Here is a 20,662-nt window from a genome sequence, read left to right as displayed (position 1 = left end):
AGAGCCTGATCACATCGAAGGGTTTTGTTCAATTTAGCTATTGCTATCAAAATGGTGTCAAAGCAAACATTTCAGTGGCAAACAATCAGTCTGGCAGAATTCAGCTTTAAAACAGCAGAAAGTAATGGTGGAAAAAATGGAGGAACTATATTTTTGCCTAACATAGCTTCTCATCTGTGTGACAGTTGCAGCCACTCATGTTTTTGAGCTGCCTCATGGAATCTGCATCGTTTTATATGTGCTGCTTTTATATAAAAAAAAGCCTTTTAAGAGATACGCAAAATGCTTTGTGAACTTTTGTGAAACTTAAAGAAATGTGTGAAAACATAATGTGAGGTGCTTGCGGATTAGTGAACCGATGTGAACGTATTTCTAGATCTTTGATGAGCTTCTTAAATTTAATATATCTGTTTGAAGCTTAGTTGCAAATACCCATGGCTTTTTATGATTGTAATCATGGGTTACAGCAGTACATACTGTTTCCAGGCAGCAGAATAATCAGCTTTAAAAGATATTACTTTAGTTGACCAAAACAACTCCCTTCGTTAATTTTTATTCGAAAGCCTTGCTTTCACAAGGTTTATTATAGATGCATCATTGTTCAGAATCAGACAATGAGAAATTCAGTCATTGCGGTTTAAGTGTTTTACATAAACTGGCAATGCCGATCTCACTTTTGTTCAAATTTAAGGTGCAGATGCATAAAAGGATAAAAGTCTCTGACCATTTTGCCTGGTCCTGATAAACTGCTACAAATACGGTTAAAGTAGGCAAACACGATGTGAATAATTCAGTGCTGTTCATCATTTATTCAGAATTGCAAACAAGCTAATAATCAAGGATACGATAGTGGAAATAAAACGTTAAACCCACACTCACAGAAGCACAGATGCAACTGTGATTCAGTTCTGCTTTGTCATTTGAAATTGAGACCTAGAGCTGGGTTTTTGTTGTCCCTTGCTTCGTGAAATCAATATAAAATGAATTTGATGCTGGATATTACCAGAAGCAGAAAATAGAGTTTTGCAAATAGTAATTTGTCGTCTTGGAACTTTTATTGTTTCTATCTATTGAATCCAAATTTAATTTTTGGTGGAACGTACTTGTATTTTTAATGTTAATGTTATTTTTTTTTCGTCCTTTTTTTAATCAATATTAGGAATGGAGGAAGCAAGTTTGTGCCTTGGTGTACCCTCAGCTGTGCCTGAACCTAATGCCCAGCTCAACAAACCAGTACTTAATGTCAACAAACCAGTACTTAATGGCCAGTACCCAATAAGCCAGAAGCTGCATCAGTTGACAACACAACTGGGACATGCCTGCCCAGAGCTCCAGACCAGGCAAAACCCTGAGGAAAAAGCAGCAATAGCACTGGAGGATAAACGCCAACCCATCAGCAGCCAAATGACCCTGCTGGCAAATCAGCTGAATGCGGATATTGACACAAACTTGGGTATGAATGGGAGAGTTGACTTACAGCACTTCTTAAATGGACAGAATCTGGGCATCATTTCACAGATGAACGGCACCGAAGATGACGCAAAGAAATCCAGAAAGTACCCGTGCCCCATTTGCGGCAAACGCTTTCGTTTCAACAGCATCTTGTCTCTCCACATGCGCACCCACACTGGGGAGAAGCCCTTCAAATGCCCTTATTGCGATCACAGGGCAGCCCAGAAAGGCAACTTGAAGATCCATCTCCGCACTCACAAACTTGGTAATCTCGGGAAAGGCCGCGGGAGGGTCAGGGAAGAGAACAGGCTTCTGCACGAGCTGGAAGAGAGGGCCATCCTGAGGGACAAACAGCTGAAAAGTAGCCTGGGCCAGCCCAAGGCTGATGGCAAGCAGCCTGTCATTAGCTCCTCTAGTTTGCCTTCGCCAGCCAGTCAGGGCAGTTCCGACGCTTCCAATGCAGTTTCCAATCCCAAGCCGCCAGGCACGCAAGAAGAGCCGACTGCTGCCGCCATGGGATTCAGATGCACCTTCTGCAAAGGGAAGTTTAAGAAACGCGAGGAGCTGGATCGTCACATCCGAATCCTCCACAAACCCTACAAGTGCACGCTTTGTGAATTTGCTGCCTCGCAGGAGGAAGACCTGATTAGCCACGTGGAGAAAGCACACATCACTGCTGAGTCTGCCCAGGGACAGGGGTCTGGTGGCAACGGAGAGCAATTGGCCAGCGAGTTTCGCTGTGAAGTCTGCGGCCAGGTCTTCAGCCAGGCTTGGTTCCTGAAAGGTCACATGCGAAAACACAAGGATTCCTTTGAGCACTGCTGCCAGATCTGTGGACGTCGTTTCAAGGAGCCCTGGTTTCTGAAAAACCACATGAAGGTGCATCTTAATAAACTGGCGGTCAAGAACAAATCTCAGAATAACCGAGAGGTGCCTGTTACCCTGAATGATATGGTGCAAGAATCCAATTCCAATGTCTATTCGGCATATGTATCGTGTTTACAGAGCGGTTTCCTATCTCCTGACAAAGCGAGCTTAAGCGAACAAAACCAGCTGCATTATAACAAAGGGGAAATCGCAAGGAAGGAGAAAGAAATGCTTGGAAAGCTCATCATGCCCATGAGCAGCGCAGGCCGTGTCATGGCAGAGGGTGACAAGCGTTCCTTGCTTGGGTATCTGAACCTGGCCCCTCCCTTGAAGGCGAGCTGCATGGAACGGTTGCAGGCAGTGGCCCGAGTGGCAGAGTTTGATCCAGTTAACAGTTACCAGGCCTGGCAGCTGGTGACGAGAGGAATGGCTGTGGAGCAGGCTGTCCTGCCAAAAAAGCAATACCTGCAGCCTGGTCAGGAAGAAGCTCTGGCAAACGCAGGTGTCATCTTTGATAAGGAGAAAGGAGAATTTGTCTTTGTAGCTGGAGATAAATCAAAGCCCAGACCAGAGGCTGATTTGATTCGAAGCACTAAAAGAAGTAACCTGACTGATGTTTCAGGTAAAGATGATTCATTGGGAAACAGGGAATTTGTGGCACAAGGAATGAATCAAGGACTGGAGTACAAAATTTCCGGATTGGGACAAAACCACGGAACTATGAAGGAAAAGCCAACCGAATGCTCAGACTGTGGCAGAGTATTTCGAACCTATCATCAAGTTGTGGTTCATTCCCGAGTGCACAAGAAGAGCAGGAAGCCTGGTGATGAAGGCCTCCAGAGTCCATTAGATGAACGACGTGGATCTGGAAGTGACCAGGATTCCCAATCAATCAGTAGGTCAACGACACCAGGATCGTCCAATGTCACTGAGGACAACACGACTGCGGGAGGTTTCTCTATGACTGGAAGTACCCAGGAAGATAGTCCAAACCCGTCCTCACCATCCTCTTCAGGTAACAGAATTTTTTTTTTTTGCATTCCAAGTAGCTTTCATTGCTTACTTTTCAAACCCCACCTTCAGAAAATATTAGCCATAGCGATCTGATCACAAATATAGTTTGACCAGACAGCTATGGCTGAAGTTTTCTCCCCAAAGACTGAAGCTTCATTTTTTACCCATTGACAGAGCGCTTGCCGTTTACGCAATCTGTCAACACTTGACACAGTGTCGTTGAACACCGTCAATTGTAAATTCATTCAAACACCTTTTGTCTTGACCTCGACTGTGCAGCAATGAGACTTCCCAGCTTGGGTGCAAACCCTTGACTGTCCAGCACCTTGAGACATCCTCCCGATCTGAAAGGCGCTATATAAATGCAATTTGCTGTTGTTTATTGACCGTTGCTTGCATTTTAAAATAAATGCATAAAATCTTCAGACCCATGATTACTTCATGATGCTGGAATCACTGCACACACCCTGAACATTTGCCTACAAGCTGCACATTCACTACAATTCACAGTATATCCTGTCAAGCTCTTGGAGACGTGCTCCAGACACTACATCAAATACAAGGATTATTATTATTATAACAGAATCAAGCAATTTGTATGCGTTTTCTTTTGAGCATAATAATGCTCATATCATCTATTTCTATTTGATCTCAAGGATATTCAATTCTTGTGTATTTACAAGGAGCAACATTTATAATTCATAATATAGATTTTATGTGTATTTGTTTTAAATCCAAATATCAGGTTTCTATTCTGTTTGCTGTGGAACCCAATTGGTAGATACTTTTTTCTGTCACTCAATGCAAGATGGGGAGAGATTAGAATTGATCAGAGGAGTGTTTGTGTGTGTGTGAGAAAACATAGAGAAAGGCAAAGTAAAAGGATGAGATTTACTATCTCATTTGAGTTCCTGCTTGAACATGGTAAAAACAGCAACTCCGTGAATTACTTTCGTAGTCACGCAATTCTGTTAGGAGGTTCTTTCTTTCTTTTTCAAAAACCTTAAGTAATTTGCCAAAACACTGCTACTCAGGCTGTGCATTCCAGAGATGCATGCAGTATTTAATGTCGCTGTTTAAATACCCATGAAATATGCTTAGCCGGTGCCAGGGTAGTGGTCTAATTTTGGATTTATTACTTAGAATGCACATTAGATGGCCCAGCTGAAAGAAAGGGAGAACACAGCAGATGAATAAACAGTATTGAATAGTAGGAAGAATCTTCCAAAGGAACACAGTTGCTTTGACTAATGGAGGCTCAGGGTTCAGGGTGAAACTGGTTTACATTCATAGATCCCTATCTAAGTGTTTTGTTAACAGAATGCCTATAGTGTAAGATGCAACTGATCAAAATGCTGTCTGCCACATATTTGCATAATTTTTTGACATTTGTTTTCCACTCTCCCTCACACAAACAGTTTCCCTCACGGAAAGTAAAATGTTTTCATTTCACCTTTTCTTTTCTGATCGATCCCTAAGACGCTTCACAGAAATGACAGTGATGATAATAATAATAATAATAATCCTAGCGTTTCATATTGGGAGGACATCTCAAAGTATTTCGTAGGCCAATGCAACAGCCAGTTTGTCAATAGGAAAACTTCCATTGTTCATTCTAGATTTTTTAAGCTACGAGAAATAGAGTGCAAAAGCACTGCTCGGTGAGGAGTGCAAATGTAATTGTATCTTCTATTGATCATGTGTTGCTGTGATTCTGTGCTAGAGACATTGAACCAATTCCATTATTAATGGAAACGGATTGGGCACTTCCAAACCCTTTCAATAGATTTGGAGGGGTGGAGGCAGGCCTGGAATTCAAACACCATCACTGACTAGTTGGGCTAAATTACCTGTTTCTGTGCTGTAATATTCTATGTCATTGTATAACAAAATGTGTAAAAAAAATTGTCTAGAATGGGCTCTTAGATGACACTGAGAGCTAAAATGCAGGATTTCTGACAGGGTTAATTGATACATTAGAATTAGATACATTAGAAGATACAAGTGAACTGCATAAAAGGGTAGTTCGTCCAGAAAACGCAGGTATGAATGTTGAGCCACAGGAAGTCCTCTCTGACAGGATCCACCACTGGGCTAGAGAATCCGTGAGTCCCAGGGATTTCTAATGGGAATCCTTACAGAAGAATCTCACCAAAGATCCTCCACTGCGCCTTTAAAATACAGTGAGACGTGTGTACCGTAACCATGGAGAAAAAAAACCTAGTTATTTTAAGGCACTGTTGCATCTGTCCGAATATATGGTGAATTAAGTGAATTAGGTTGGAAAATATTTGAAATGATTCATGGATGTATTTTAGAAGCACTATTAACAAAATGTAATGAGATTACAGTAAATAGAAATTAAATCCAAAGAGAAGTCTGCATTATAAGGAAGAGCTAGTAACACTAAGCTAGGACACCACAGCAGGAGGCTCAGTCTATATTGTGTGCATGCCACAGAAATGTTAGACTGATTACTGAATTTGAGGCCAGGGTTTTTTTTTGTTATTAAATGAACATTCCAGTGAACCTACCAAGTGAATAAGTCAGTCCTTTCACTCCTGTATTGCTCTTTGCTGGTTTACTTCCCCCCCACCACCACCCCACTGACCTCCCTCCCGAATTTTAACTCTGCAACTTGTGATTTCAATACTTTGCTGTACTGTTCTGCTGCTTGGCTTTAACAGTGCAGGAAGATTGAATTCATTTATAACTCATCTTTTCATTATTATTACACCGATGTTCAAAATCAGGTCTATGGTGGAGGGCCACAAAGGCACAAGTGAAGCAATTGTTGATTGATTGTGCTGCTTTGCCAACCTAAATTCCGAGCTGAGCTTCTGTTTGAAACACACGTCTCAGGCTGAACACAAGTGAGGTCAAAGTTGCATTTAGACAGTTATGAGTAAGATGTGTGAATGTGACACACACAGAAATAGTGCAATATCCAGCTGTTCGCTGGCGGAGTAAAAAGAAGTGGAAATCAATGAACAGGTGAAAATGGGACCAATGGACCAGAAAACGTTTTTGTGGTGCAGAGTTCTCATCGCTGAACCACAGTGTTGTTCAGTTTTTGTTATTGTGACCTCTCTTACCCCCCATTTCCCCTTGAGAGACTGAGGATCAACAAATAGAACATAACAGCCACAACCAGACATAACTATGAACAGTTATGAAAAGTGCAACAGTTTTCAAAGCTGAACATGAACTTCTTATAAGATATTTGGCACTTGCCTATCAATTACCTGTTTGGATTACTTTTAACTTACAAATGCATTTGATTTCAGTAAGGTGAGAGTTAACATGAGAGTTACTTTAAAACTATAGATAATGTTTCAAAGCTGTGCGATTAAGAATAGCTTAGATTCCCATGTTGTGGTACCCTGAATCTGTGGGTAAATTATTTATTTCACTGTTCTAATGGCCAAAGCTCTAGTGTTTGTTCGTGCAAATCTACTGTGTCCACTGCCCAGGTTCCGAGGGAATCTCACATATTTCCAAATGCACAAAAGATATACAGTCAATTAACTTCACAGTATATTCTGTGAAACGCTTTGAGATGTCTCGAAGACTTGATAAGGCGCTATATCAAATGTAAAGATTATTAGTATTATTATTATTAAATGCAAGACTTTTACAATACATTTGAAATGTTCAAGCAATAACTGTGCAGAAGTTAAAAAAACTCTCTTCCATTTCCAGAGCACGAAAGCTAAACTGCCTGAAAGTTTTGTGACTTGAAACTATTGTCTAACAGTCTAATACGTTCTAAAAGTAATTGAGATGTTGAGCCCAAGATTTAATTTAACACCGCTTTACAAGAAACATAACAAATCCATTCTGAAGTAGCTTGCCCTGAGGGGTATGTCAAACATGTAGCTTTGAAATAAGTCAGTTCTGTAACAGACACAGTAACCTGAGCTACAATGTACTTATTAGATGTTCATATATCTAAATTAGAGATCAGAATGCCACTGACATTTTTTTTAACTTTGTTGCAAGTTAGTGCTGAGTCAAGCTTAAAGGTTAAATGTTAAATTGAGTGACTAACAGTAGCAGTGTCAGCCTGGTGCTATGGTAGCACTCTCGCCTCTGAACTAGAAGGTTTTAGGTTCAAGCCCCACGTCAGAACTTTGAGTTCACACCCTAGCTGTCACTCTACTCTAGTCTTACAGATAAGATGTTAAAACCTGAGGTATCTTCTACCTGTTCATACGGACATCAAAGATCCTATGGCACAAATTGAAAAAAAGAAGGGAGTTTCTCCCAGTTCCCTCACCAAATGGGACAATAAGTTGTGCAAATTGGCAGTCATATTCAAAAACATATTTTTTCAGAAGCAGGAATACTCAGGTCGTATAACAAGTAGTTTATAAACAAAGGAATTACATATAGTTTTATGACCTCCTGTCTTACTACAGTTTCATGAAAGATACCAGCATCTTTCTACTGTACATGTTTATGGATATATATACATATACATATAGTTTTTGAGATGGGGGAAATCATTGTCCAAATTGATATCATTTACATAAGTAAATCTGATTCAATTAGTGCAACTAATTAATATGTTATCTCTTCTAACATAATGACATGTCCTTCCAAATTTCATATTTACGAATTTTTTGAGTTACAAAAGAACATGTATTTTCTAATTAAGATTTTTAATATGCCTGATTTGCATAATTCATAAGTATATTATTCAAATTCAAATATTAATCATATGTTCCAAGTTTGATAAAAATAGGAATTGTTTTTACAGAGTTATAGGCAAAAGTCTAGTTTCTAATTAACCTGGTTTGCATATGTAAAGTAAGCATAATTATCATCAGTATTAATATGTTATCCCCAATACATACCAATTATGCCCTCCAAGTCATATAAAGGTAGTGCTTTTTCTTTTGAGTTATTCATAAAATCCCCCAAAATGTTATGCAACCACATTGCTGTTTATGCTCTGTAAGGTTACCTGCGACAAGATAAAATGTAAATGCATGCCTGAACCTTGTACTTGCCTGCCAGTCTTAGGGCAAAGCAAATCTATTAAATGTGCCTGAAAGACAGCATCACTTCACCGGGTAACAATTGTAGGAGCATTTTTTTTTGCTGCTGGATAAAACTACAGCTACTTGAGCTTCTAACATAGAACAGTCACAAAAATAACTTTCTGCAATTGTGTGTTGCAGTCCACTGCACATAATTGCAGACTCATGTTGAGTGTATTTTTTTGTGAAGATAAACTGGCCTTCCCTTTTTATTTATATCAGAGCTTGTTCTGTTAGGTGCACAATAATAAGGGGTAATTTCTTTTAAGTGTATCTCTGCAGTCCTTACTCCCATCGCACTACTGCAAATACTAATCTGTTAATTATTTAATCTGAGCCCTAGACTCCAGAGTAAGTGTTATACTTTAACCCAAAGCTATATAATATTGTGAATAGTTTAGATCCTAATAATCTGCTGTTGAAAATAAGCACTGATAAAACTGTAGTACCAGGAACAAGATCACCCAAAGGCAGGAGTACATTTCCACAGGGACCATTTGTTCTTCTGACCTCAGTTGAGTGCCCATTCTTCATGTATGTACCTGGGCAGTCAGGAAGCTATTAAGTAATGGAAGCCATCAGTGCTGAGCCTGGCCCTATGCTCACCTGGGCGTCCATACATGCACACCTCCAGCAGGGGTTACTGTGTGGTGATCCACAGTGCAATTTGAGGCCAATTTTCTCCCTCCCCGTCCTTGGGATGGTGAAGCCAATTCTAGCACCACTGCTGCTTTCCTGGCTGAGATCTACTAACTCAATGCAGACAAGGGACTGAACCCATGATGCATTTGCCCACTAAACCAATGGGAGAAGATCTGTGCTTTTTTTCTCCCCTCAAAAAGCAGCTTGTGGTAATGGACAGACTGTCAGATCTTTGCGTTCTAACATAAATAAAAATACAACCGTAAGTTCACCACATAACGTAGTGATGAACAGGGTAAACCTGTCCTAGTGTAGCAAATCCCCAATATAGGTGCACCATCTTGTTCATTAGAAACATTCAATAACATCACATGTTCTGTTGATCTTTAAGCACAGTTTAAATATCATTCATATTAAATCATATCTTAAAAGGACTTCAAACAGACTTTGAATTTATAATGACAGTCGGTGGCTCCAGTAGAAACCAGAATAATTATTCAGAGAAATCTGGAGGGTATCATCAAATATCGATACCACATTCCGAGTAAGAATATAAATAATTATTTCCTTGTGTCTGATATAGCAGCTTATCACGTCAAAATGTCGCAAAGCAATTTTTCTGTAAAGTGTAATGACTATGTATTTGTAGATGAACCAGCAGCTAATTGTCCCACAAGCTAAGCACAGTTTAAATAACCTGAAGTGAATGTCCAATATTTTATCTGGGGAATTGTTGGTGAGGCCATCAGGAGAAACTCTCTCCTGAGTAGGGTTTCACAATGTGGTGAGAGCTGATCCAAGATTGGTATTGATGTTACTGTGGTTTAATGCACAATTGTCTTGTGTGCATAGAAAGCACAGACAGTTACTGCCCACTAAAGTCTCTTTCACCCCTGACCCTGTGGTCCTCAAGATGTTGGTGGATAAATCCAGGTAACCAATTACACCTGTCACAATATAAAACAGCTATATCACAGCTTTGTCAAAATTAAGCTTGTCAAAACAAATGATATACCATGAAGTCTTCCATCTTATTTAATCTCATGAGGAAGTGACAGGTAACATTTCTGTGAAGATGAAACCGTGAAAATATCTCCCTGACCCCTGAAGGCAACCAAGCCAAACTCCAGCGTGCTTGTTTAACAAAACAATCTGCGTTACTCACCTAGTCTAATCACATTGAAATAGCAGAGGTTTTCATGGTACTAGTAGCACTGCAACCAGTTCCTTACAGCATCTGACCTTCTGTGTCTGCACTTGTCCTTGTAACATTCAATCCTGTTCTCAACTGATAATCATTTACCTTATAAAGAATTATATAGAATTTTAAAGCATAGAAACAGGCCATTCAGCCCAACAACCCCATTCTGGTGTTTATACTCTCCAACATTCCTCATCCCCTCTCCTGTTCACTTTCGCCCACCCACCCATACCTCGCCTCATCCTCCTGTTTAAGTGAGATAATTGGCTGCTTTTTATTTGGATTGTAATTCGCATTGTCTACTTTTTGGGGAACGAGAGGGTGAATCTTCAGACAGGAAATCGGAAATTTCCCCGACTGTTCCCGTGATTGATTCCTGATATTTACCACCCTAGAGCCTGAGATCTGGCAGCTCAGACCAGCCAATCAACACCCGATACCTCCCTTCTGTCCCAACAAAGTTTTTAAACACGTGGAGGTTGTATGCCAAATTTTACCTGAAAATCCAGAGCCCAGTCTGCCACCACCTTCAGGATTTTAGAGCACAGAGAGCGAGGTGGTGGATGACATGGAAGATACAGGGTCAATGCGGAGGTTAATAAAAACAAACAATGACAACAAATTGCATTTAGATAGCGCCGTTCAAGTCGGGAGGACGTCCCAAGGGGTAAGTGGAGAGGAATATTGGGAGCGGGACTAAGTGGAGATGCAGAATAAGATCCAAGAATAAGTGGAGATGCAGTGAGAGAGTGAAGGGAGAATAGAGTGAATAGAGGGAGGGAGAGTAGTAAGAGAGTGAATAAAGGGAGTGTGAAAACAACATTGAATATTTACAAATCTGATTACCTGTCAAATATAACTTTACAATTATCCCAAGTGCACCTGTGGATTATAATCAAAACCCTCTCTTTGCCACTTAAAATGGTACCGCAGTTCTAAGATGCAAACTTGTTGGGGTCTTAAACATTTGGAATAGAGAATTGTTTCAGACATGTCTCAGCTTGTATAGTGAGGAATAATCCAATTCTAGGTGAGGGAAAGAGAAGCTTTGACACAACCATATCATATCATTCAGCTTCTCACTTCTTCTGTGACTGTAGTTGCCCTGGAATTGTGTTTCCAGCAAAAATGCAAGACTAATGGCATCACACAGTCTGGGAGGACTGCTTCCAGCAGGTGTTTTACACAAACGCATGAAATAATTACTGTGGCTTTAATGGTAGCAATGATTCTGGATATAGGGGCAGCCGTGATGTGGTATGACTTGTGGACTATATGTGGCAATTGCCTATATTTCCTCAATAAATATCTTCTTACCTTTGCTGTAACAGTCAACTTAGGTTGATTGTTTGTTAACTTGAAAATATTTATGGTACGGTGACATTGCAACCTCTGCCCCAGAACTGCACTCTCTTCAGCACACAGGAGCTGTGTAGACTTGAGAAAATAGGAAGAGAAAAATGTATAGTGAAATATTAATGCTATGAGCCTGCATCAGAAGTACAGAAATTATACCAAGCCGGTCAAAAAAGTGGTCTCATCAAATATTTGTGGAAGGAAAGCACCTTGTGCAAACTGCCTTTGATGAGCTACTTTGCTTGAAAAAAGTATTGAAGCAAAGAATCATTACAATCTCAACAGAGCAAGCAAAGTATATAAAACACAGGATGTACTTTTCCTCATTAGCTATGCTGGGTTGCATAATTGAGGTCATTTCCATATGCAGGGTAGCTGAGGAAAGTGACCTCGGGTTCATTTTAAGCCAGACTTACTGCACCACAAACAATGGCATTGCTCAACACATGGAATGCCTGTGCGCTGGGTAAAAAAAACAAAGCCTTAAAAACTAAACACAGATTAAGTGTAATTATTAGTTTAATTTCAGTTTGGCTTTTATTTGGCTTCTGAAGTATTGATATTTGCAGAGAGTATTTGATCAGCTGCTTTCAAATCTTTGCAGACATTTGAGAGCATTTGCGGGCTGGTTAGAGTGGCACCCCAGCTCTGTGATTCCATCCCTTACTTATGTAGGCTGCATTGATAGGACACATAAAAACCTTTTGTACTGGGCATCAGAACACTGACACAGGGCAGATATGACCTGAAAAGTTTGTTTCAAGCTTATGATAGCCATCAAGTAATGAACAGAGCAAAATCAGACAAAAATTGAAAAGTATGAGGGGATTAAGATCTCCTCTTTTGCTTTTGCATTCCAATTGTTCTTAAAATATTTGGCAATGTCAATTAGTAACTGAGCGGAGCTAGCCAGCGAACACAATTTTCCACTCCACTGAGTGCCCTATTGTTGTCAAACTAACAGCAGATTTCTGAGGTCATTATCATTCCCTTGTAGCTCAGCCCAGCTGCTCAGCGCTGTTGCATCCAAACTTCACGCTAAACTGCAGGACTGCATGTAGCAACAGGGGGTTGGGAAGAAGGGAGGGGGCTGCTTAGCTGAACTAAAGATGAAAGTTAGTGGTGTGCTATAGGAGACAACAAATAAAATGTAAGTAAGAGGTCTCCAGCAAAGGTTTCCAGGTTAAGTTCCTGCCATCTGTTTGACCTACTTCCACGAAGCACTTCCTCAGGTTTGAAGGCTGAGCGGCAGAATAAATCTTAATAAAATGCAAGTATATAATTGTCGGAATTAAAAAAAACTCAAAAATAGGATGTGGATTGGAAACACAAAGATCAACACAGATGAAACCATTTCCCTCTCATTTTGCTTCAAGTTCGAATCCTTCTTCCACTGTAATGAGCTGTATGAGTAAATTAAATTTCACTAATCTAATTTTTCTAATTTATGTGTTTCCTATCTTCTGTATTCAGACGACTCTGTGGGAAATGCTCACAGTTTGGATAAATCTGGAAGGGAACAAATGGAAAATCTGAAATGGTAAAATGCATATACGAAGAGTAAGCTGGCAACTAAACAGCGTTGATGTACTTTATATTACAGCTCTACAGGGTTCAGCAGTTTTAGCTGAACACCATATGTGGCTTCTCATCACTGCTGCTCTGTAAGCTGAAGCTGCTTTGTGTTTTCAGAAGATTTACAGAAGCTGATGCTGTTTTGTGGTGCTAAGAGTTGTACACAACCAAGTATTTGGGGAAAATGCTTACAGTCAAGCTGATGCGGGTGCAATCCTATCTAATGACCTGGCAGGGGTTCAGCTTGTTATTACATAATGCAGCAAATTGCTAGCTTTGTTGAAAGGTCATTGCAACTACTGAAAATGGTCAACATGTTTGTGCCAGATGATGTCCAAACTGGATTTAGTGGGAATAGCCTCCACCTTGCTTTTGTAACAAACCAGCTCAAGAAAGCTGATTCTGTTTCATGCATAAAAGTCAAGAGCATCTTTGTGAGAATGGCAATTACTGGACAGTAATATGCAGTGCTACGTGAATCTGAAATGGTTTTTCGATTCAGCATTAGCGGTTATTTGTGAGATATTTATAAAGCTCTCAAACAGCCAAAAAATGTTGGACCAGATTCAACGTTTAAGCTGATTTATTCAATAAACTATGTATTATAGCAAGTCCTCCCCCTGCTGGTGCTTGTGGTTTCAGCAACTTCAGTCCATCTGTTTAGATTAGAGATTGTGGGGAAAAAATCTTGACTATATACTAAACTCATGAATATTACGAGGTTATATCAAAAGTCATTGAAACCCAGATCATTTTCACCCAAAAGGCTAAAGCTTTGCTGAACAGCAGAGGCTATCTGTGTTATTCCCAGAGTGATTATTTAATCAAGTCTAATTTTCAAAGGGTTACCCGAAGTTGACTGGCAGTATAGTTGACCATTGCTAAATGATGTTTTTCCTGTATTTTGGTCCTAGCTGTCACCAGTTTATCTCTTAAAGTTAGTGTGGAGAATTCTGCAGAGTTACCCCTCATATACTTTTATATTACCGCCCTGACCAGAGTTACATTTCAGCAGAGAAGCAGAGTGAAAATAAAGACTACATGTAAATTTTAAGTCAGAGCCTGCAAAATAAAATTTCAGTAATCTCAGATGAACATGAAGTTGCATCATCATTTAAGAACCCACCCATAAAGCTCTTGCCTTCTACAGTCAGATCAGTACTTTGATTTAGGGAGTGAAATTTAGATTTGATTGTTTTATTGTATGTTTTCCTCATGTCTGTTTGCCACAGAATATAAGCTTTATCTTGCTCAAATACAGAGTTTAGGTAGCTATGGGTCTGCAATGCTAGTGTTTAATAATGTTACTGAGTATGGTAGGTATTATCGTATTAAAGATGGGGGGGGGCGGGGATTGAGACAGCAGAGTTATATAACTGTTCTTTAAGAGTTTGGTTTTGTCTTATCTATATTTCTCACCCTATTTTCCATTGTATGATACCCATTGTTTTCACTTGCCATCAGGCTTCCTCCTTAAGCCAATACAATGGGATAGTTTGATCACAGTGACTTCAAAAAGCCCCCGTTTATGTCACTCTGAGACTGTCCGATAGGAGGTGTGTTTTGTTCCTCTCCTCTTTATTTCTCTTTCCTGTTCTTACCCCCCCACCCTCCCCCAACCACCATTCCCCACACTCAATGTTGTGGCACAGCAAAATGCCTCATCTTGGAACTTGGCCAAGTTGCTGTTAACTCACTTGTTTGAGTGGAATTAAGTTTGATGTAGTTTGGGCCTGGAATTTAAATTCCTAGGAGTGAAAATGAGACATTTCATTATGGATTTGATCTGATCTCACTCAATGTATTGTGAAATCTTGTGTTAGTGTGATTTCAACCCTCGGCCGACAGACCAGTGAACTTTCTTTCTCCTCGGATAGATTTTTAGTTTGATACCGCCAACACTGGGCTGGCCATAATCTGAACAGCGGATCAATTCCACCCCAAAATTGCATGCACGACTGCAGTTGGCCATGAGATTTCTTTTACAATGTGTTTCAAACAAAGGTGCCTTTCATTTTAGTACAGCAAAAAAAAGGCTTAATTGAGAGGGTTATGGAAAGCAAAACGTCCAAATCAGTCCCAATTAACTCAAACAAGATTACTTTCTCAGTGTTGTGTGCATATACATGGGGCTACATTTAGTTCAAAGTTTAGGGTAAACCCTGATTTACATTGTTGTTTCTTCATGTGTTATACAGCGGAATATATGTCAGTGCAGCCATCAGAATACTGGGATTTGAATATTCATTGGGTAGGTTGCTTCTCCATGTTGATAGAGAATATGTTTCCCCACAGGGGTAAATGTAGGTATTTTATTCTAAATCTTCTCTGGAACTCCATGCAGAAATCCCTCTTCTTTTTCTAATTCCCGCCTGACCACATATCTCTTCGACCAAACCTACAGTTGCCACCTCCCCACCTCTCTTGCTCAGCATCCAAGATGTTATCCTAACATGAAATGCAAGTTGTTGTTGTTTTATTGCATGCTTTTTAAATTGTATTGGATTTTAGGAACTCAGAGATCTCATCATCAAGCATGCAACAAGAAACTCAAGAAATTTAACGAAGGAGATTCTCCGCAGTAATCTAAGGAATGTTTCTATACTTTGCATTGTAATAGTCCTTGTTAAAGCACCACACTAAGTTGCAATAGAGTACAGAGATACTCAATTATTTAATACAGTCTTTAACTTTGAAGATGTTTTTCTGTAAGATCTTCTTCAGAAAACAAGCTTTGAAGTTAAAACCAAATTCAAAAATTTGCCAAATTCTGTACACTAGATATATAGAGTAAATATAGAACAATGTGAAATTCCACCTCATGTATTTATAGGGGAACAATTATTTGAGTTGAAAGTATTTAATTTTTTCTGTGAAGATTCACTTATTCCTCCTCGGTTCAGTACCTCCCTTGGCCCAGGGAGTGGAGGTGGGTAATACAGGCATTTGCACAAGGGAATTGGATCATGTTTTACAGTGAAGCGGATTATCTGGGTCGTAAGTGGGATCAGCAGAGATGATATTTGAAAATGCCACTGAGCAGATGGATTGAGGTGGTCTTTTCCAGTCATAGACATTATGTCTTACCCACCTCTGACAAAGTGCTGCTTTAATGCTAGTTTCCCAATAAGTTGAAAACAAAGTGGTCAATAGTCACGGTAGCTTTTGGAGCCAGGAAACCTAGTAAGAAATTAACCGAAGTAAAGCTTAGGAAATGAGTGTAGTGATGATTCAGCGGCCTGAGAGTTATTTTGATCAACATTTTCATTGTAATTTTCTTTAAGTGGAAAAGGAAAGCTATGTTCCTTCATTGCTCAAAGTTGCAGTTCTCCGATACAGGCAATAAGTTGATAAACTGCTCAACAAGGTCTAGTAGTTCAGGCACCTCTCCAGGAAATTTGCAACATGTAAAAGCAGACACAAAGCCCCATTGGTTGATTTTATCTACGAACCTCTTCAAGCTTTCTCCCCGGTTATTAGCAATCCAGCTGTTCTGGAAATGTGAAGAAGAGAGGGAGGGAAAGTAAAAACGTCCATATGTTATCCAACGGGCTTCATCATTGCAGTTAAAATAATTATCATTGAATTATCAGCACTCTGAGATGCCCAACCACAATCTTTCAGATAACTGGCCACCTTAAAATGAAACAACATCTTCATAAGGAGAACTTACTGAACAAATAAATGGTCGGTGGGGGAAGTAGTCAATAATGAATAGCAAAGCATTTGTAAATGCGCGTTTAGTTATCCAACCAAAATATCTCTTTCATTTGAAGTCATTCACTTAAACCTGTAATTCTAGAAAGAACAGCTGTGAAAGAGCACCATAGTTACTGTCAGCGATTACGTCTGTTGCTATGCGCTTCTCCACAGGCGTCAACAGTGCCCCATGACATCAACCATGACACAGTTGACCACTGAAATAAATGAAAGAGATGAAGCTGTATTTTAGCACCACGCAAAATCTTTGGTCCGTTTATAACTTGGCGGATTGACTTGATATGCAGTCGATTGTCAAACAAGCCTGCAATGACGTGCTCCGTCTAACTTATTATATAGGGCCAGTGTATTAGCTTATATTTTTAGCTTCTCTTATTTGGCTTCCCATTTTGGTGAATCAATGGCTTAATAAAAAATGTTAGTTTCTGTAGCTAAAAAAAAAGTTTGTAGACTGTTTGTGCCTTCACAGTTTCTCCATACAGCCAAATTAATTCACAATGAATTGCAAATATTAGGGAAATCCCTCAAATGTAACATTAGATCTTGTTTACTGGAACCCATTTCTTGACATACGTTGTTAATATCTATTGGCTCGGCATTTCTTGGAAGAGTTTGACTGTTTGATAATCTGCTTTAAGATTTCCTTAAGACTGCAGTCTTTTATTCTCTGTGGGAAATTAATTGCTAGAAGCAGTGATTATAATTTTTCAAAGTTTTGAAACAGCACATAACTCTTGTCACATTCCAATACATACAGCAAATATGCCCCAGTGTCTTTATTTTAAAAGAACATTCCTTCCTGGCTCTGTTAAAAACACACAGAAATTAAATAGTCTGGTATACCCAATTGCCAGAGTTCATGGAGGATAAAGATGGGAGATTTACAAGAACTTTGTCTTTTGTAGTACCCTTTGTTTATGAATCCCTCACTGATTCTCAAAGCATTTGTTTCCTCTCAAATATAACTGTTGGACATCTAATAACTTTTGTAAATATAATGGTTGCAACTCTGAAGTTGGAACTTTCTTCTGTTCTTAGGCTTCAGACCTTTGTCTTTAAATTTAAGATCACAGGGAATTTGAAAAACACTTAAACATTGCCTCATTTCGGAAGCGTATTTTCTAGATTAAAGCTGAATTTAAGACTCCTTCCCAAAAGGTCTGCATAATTTTAAATGTTAAAAGAATAGTCTTAAGGCGAACATTTAGGCTTCTTAAGTGAGCACTGCAGGCAGTAATACTCTGCTCAGTGGGAAAAATAGACACAAAATCTATTTTTCGGCATGAGTTATATGTGAACTTCAGTAGCATGGCAGTGTGGCTAAACCTCTGTACTATGGGGAGAGACAAATGCTCAACTTGGAGACAATGGGGAGGCAGCTTCGATTAGGTTCCTAAACTTGATCAGTTACCACTGATCATGGTAACAGTGACAGTCATGGTAACAGTAATCCTGCTCAGAAGTATGGATTCTTGGGAGTGATGGAGCAAAGGCAAAGAGGTTATCTCTAAACCCCGTAGGAGAATAAACCCCATACCAACTTCTTGCAAGAAGCTGAATATAACAACAATCTCGGCAATTAATTCTGATTTGCCACAAACAAAAAAAGAGATAATTTGATTTGGTATCATAATGTCCTTCTTCTGCGTGTTACGCTGTGAACATGTTCAAAACTATATTTGGAATGAGCCCCCTACATTGTGGGCTTTCTCTTGTGGGGTAAGTTGCTCTGATGTGTTAAGTGATGCGAGCTGACCATGAAGATATTTACAGGACTGTCCATCCAGCAGGGTGCCGCAGCAAGAATGCATAGGTGCCAGCCAAACACTGGGGCAAAAGGGAGCTCATGATATTTTTAGCCTTTAAGCTATGGATAGATTCTGATCCTGCATTTGTTATAACACCAGCCCTGTTGGTGACAATACAAGTAATCTTTCACAGCATATTGCAAACACATTTATTCCACTTGGAGTATTATGGAAGCATGTGTGAACCGTAATACTGGTGATGTTATGGCACGCTTTCAACCTGCTGCTGGCATTTTGGCACCGGAATACAATGCAGGAGGGAATGAATAACCACACAACCTGCTGATAGTTAAACTGGACCACTCTACAACTTCAGATTCCCCCAAGGCAACTTAACCATTTCTTTGCAGGCCACATGGGACACAGCATCTGCACAGTGATTTGAAATGCTATCTGCTGGCTGGAAACAGATGACAAACCAGCTCCGTAGCTGTGGCCAATTCCACGGAGGCCCTTAGGTTTGCCATGGGGCTCGTGTCTCACCAAAGAAATGATAGAAGAGAGTTACAGAGCTGGAGATGTCATATTAATTGGGTGCATGTATAATAATAATAATAATCCTTGCATTTGATATAGGGCCTTATCATGCCTTCGAGACGTCTCAAAGCGCTTCACAGAATATACTGTAAAGTGAATTGACTGTGTGTTTTGTGGACGAAATATGCGTTAGTTGGCTGACATTCTGGTCAGCGTTCAATGTGATGAGATTATTGGTGTTTGCCTCTCCTGTTCTAATCTGCAAAGCTGCTGGAAGGAATGCTGACTGGAATTTCGGTCTCTGGTCTGTCCTCGGCTTACATGCACTAAAACCCTGCACTTTTTGCTTTGACCACCACCCCACAGCGTTCTGCTGAAAACACCCAGCTCCTTCAACACACTTGCAGGATACTCCTGGTGGCCATAACTTACAGTGATGGAGCAATAATACTCTTGAGGTTAAGTACACCAAGAAATTACAGGAAACGTTATTTAGACATTAAAACATTTAAGATGTTATATTGTACATTCTCACTATATGAGTTTGGAAGCTGATCAACTTCATACAAAAACTTATAGTTTGGTGTCACGCGTGATTTCGGATTATGCAACATTTCGGAGATTGTTATTTAAAAATGCATTAGCCTTTAGAAACATAAGGGCACATTCCAGTAAAAAAATGAAGACTTGAGGGGAACCTTTGACCACATGTCCAGCTTTTCCGGAATTGTAACATGTGCAGGACTTGAAAATGATGGTCTTGGGAATAAACACTTACACCTCGTTCTATTAGAGCGGTAAAGAGAACTCTGCCTTGACGTTGTGACATTGGATCGTGTTTGAAATGCTGGCTAGTGAGCAGAGCGTGTGCTCCAGAGAGGATGGACATTGTCAAGTTGGTGCCCTATGAGCTGAGGAGGTTTATCTATGCTTGCTCCCTTGCACTCAAAATCATACCAACAATAAGCACAGTCAAATTAATGCAGAGGTGTACAACCTTCCTTGGTCAAAATCCCTTCTCAGCTGCAGAATATTTGGGCAATTTCTCTTTAATGGCTGTTTTAATGAGTTCCTTAAAATGGTTTGACCCTCCCCCCCCCCCCCACCCCCCACAATGGTACAGTTTTCTGGCCATTGGCTGAAGTACAATCTCTGTGTCCACAATTGGAGGTTTAAAATCCTTTTTGCTTTCCAAGTACTCCTCCAGAATGAGTTTGTTTCCATGCTTTTATGTTTATCACTTTCCGTGTTTTGTTTCCAAATATAGGGTTAGATTTGAAACTAACATCATAATTAAACGATATACCTGGTAGTTTAGAAGGTTGATTTCAGAAGCACCATTTATCCCACAATAATTATGGGAAGTATTCTTCCATGACATTTTGTAATATTTAATTAAACTAATTATAGGCATTCAAGACATCATTTGTTTATAAACCAGTCATTAAAAACCTGAAGAATGTTTGAAGGACAGTTTAAATTCAGACTTATTAGCCTTGGCCCTA

General features: G+C 39.7%; 1 protein-coding gene across 1 annotated transcript in view; it reads left to right on the top strand.

The window, feature by feature from the left end:
* The first annotated feature begins 1,161 nt into the window (after positions 1 to 1,161).
* The window catches only part of znf536 (zinc finger protein 536), a 104,108-nt gene continuing 84,607 nt past the window's right edge, over positions 1,162 to 20,662 (top strand). Inside the window, exon 1 of the mRNA XM_007889383.2 lies at positions 1,162 to 3,334. Within this exon, the coding sequence (XP_007887574.1) occupies positions 1,162 to 3,334 (2,173 nt within the window). The remainder of the gene's footprint in view (positions 3,335 to 20,662) is intronic.

This window comes from Callorhinchus milii, unplaced genomic scaffold, assembly GCF_018977255.1.
Source record: "Callorhinchus milii isolate IMCB2004 unplaced genomic scaffold, IMCB_Cmil_1.0 Scaffold14, whole genome shotgun sequence".
In the NCBI taxonomy this organism is placed as follows: Eukaryota; Metazoa; Chordata; class Chondrichthyes; order Chimaeriformes; family Callorhinchidae; genus Callorhinchus; species Callorhinchus milii.
Note: the sequence above shows the minus strand (reverse complement) of the source record. Positions and strands in the feature narration are given on the sequence as shown.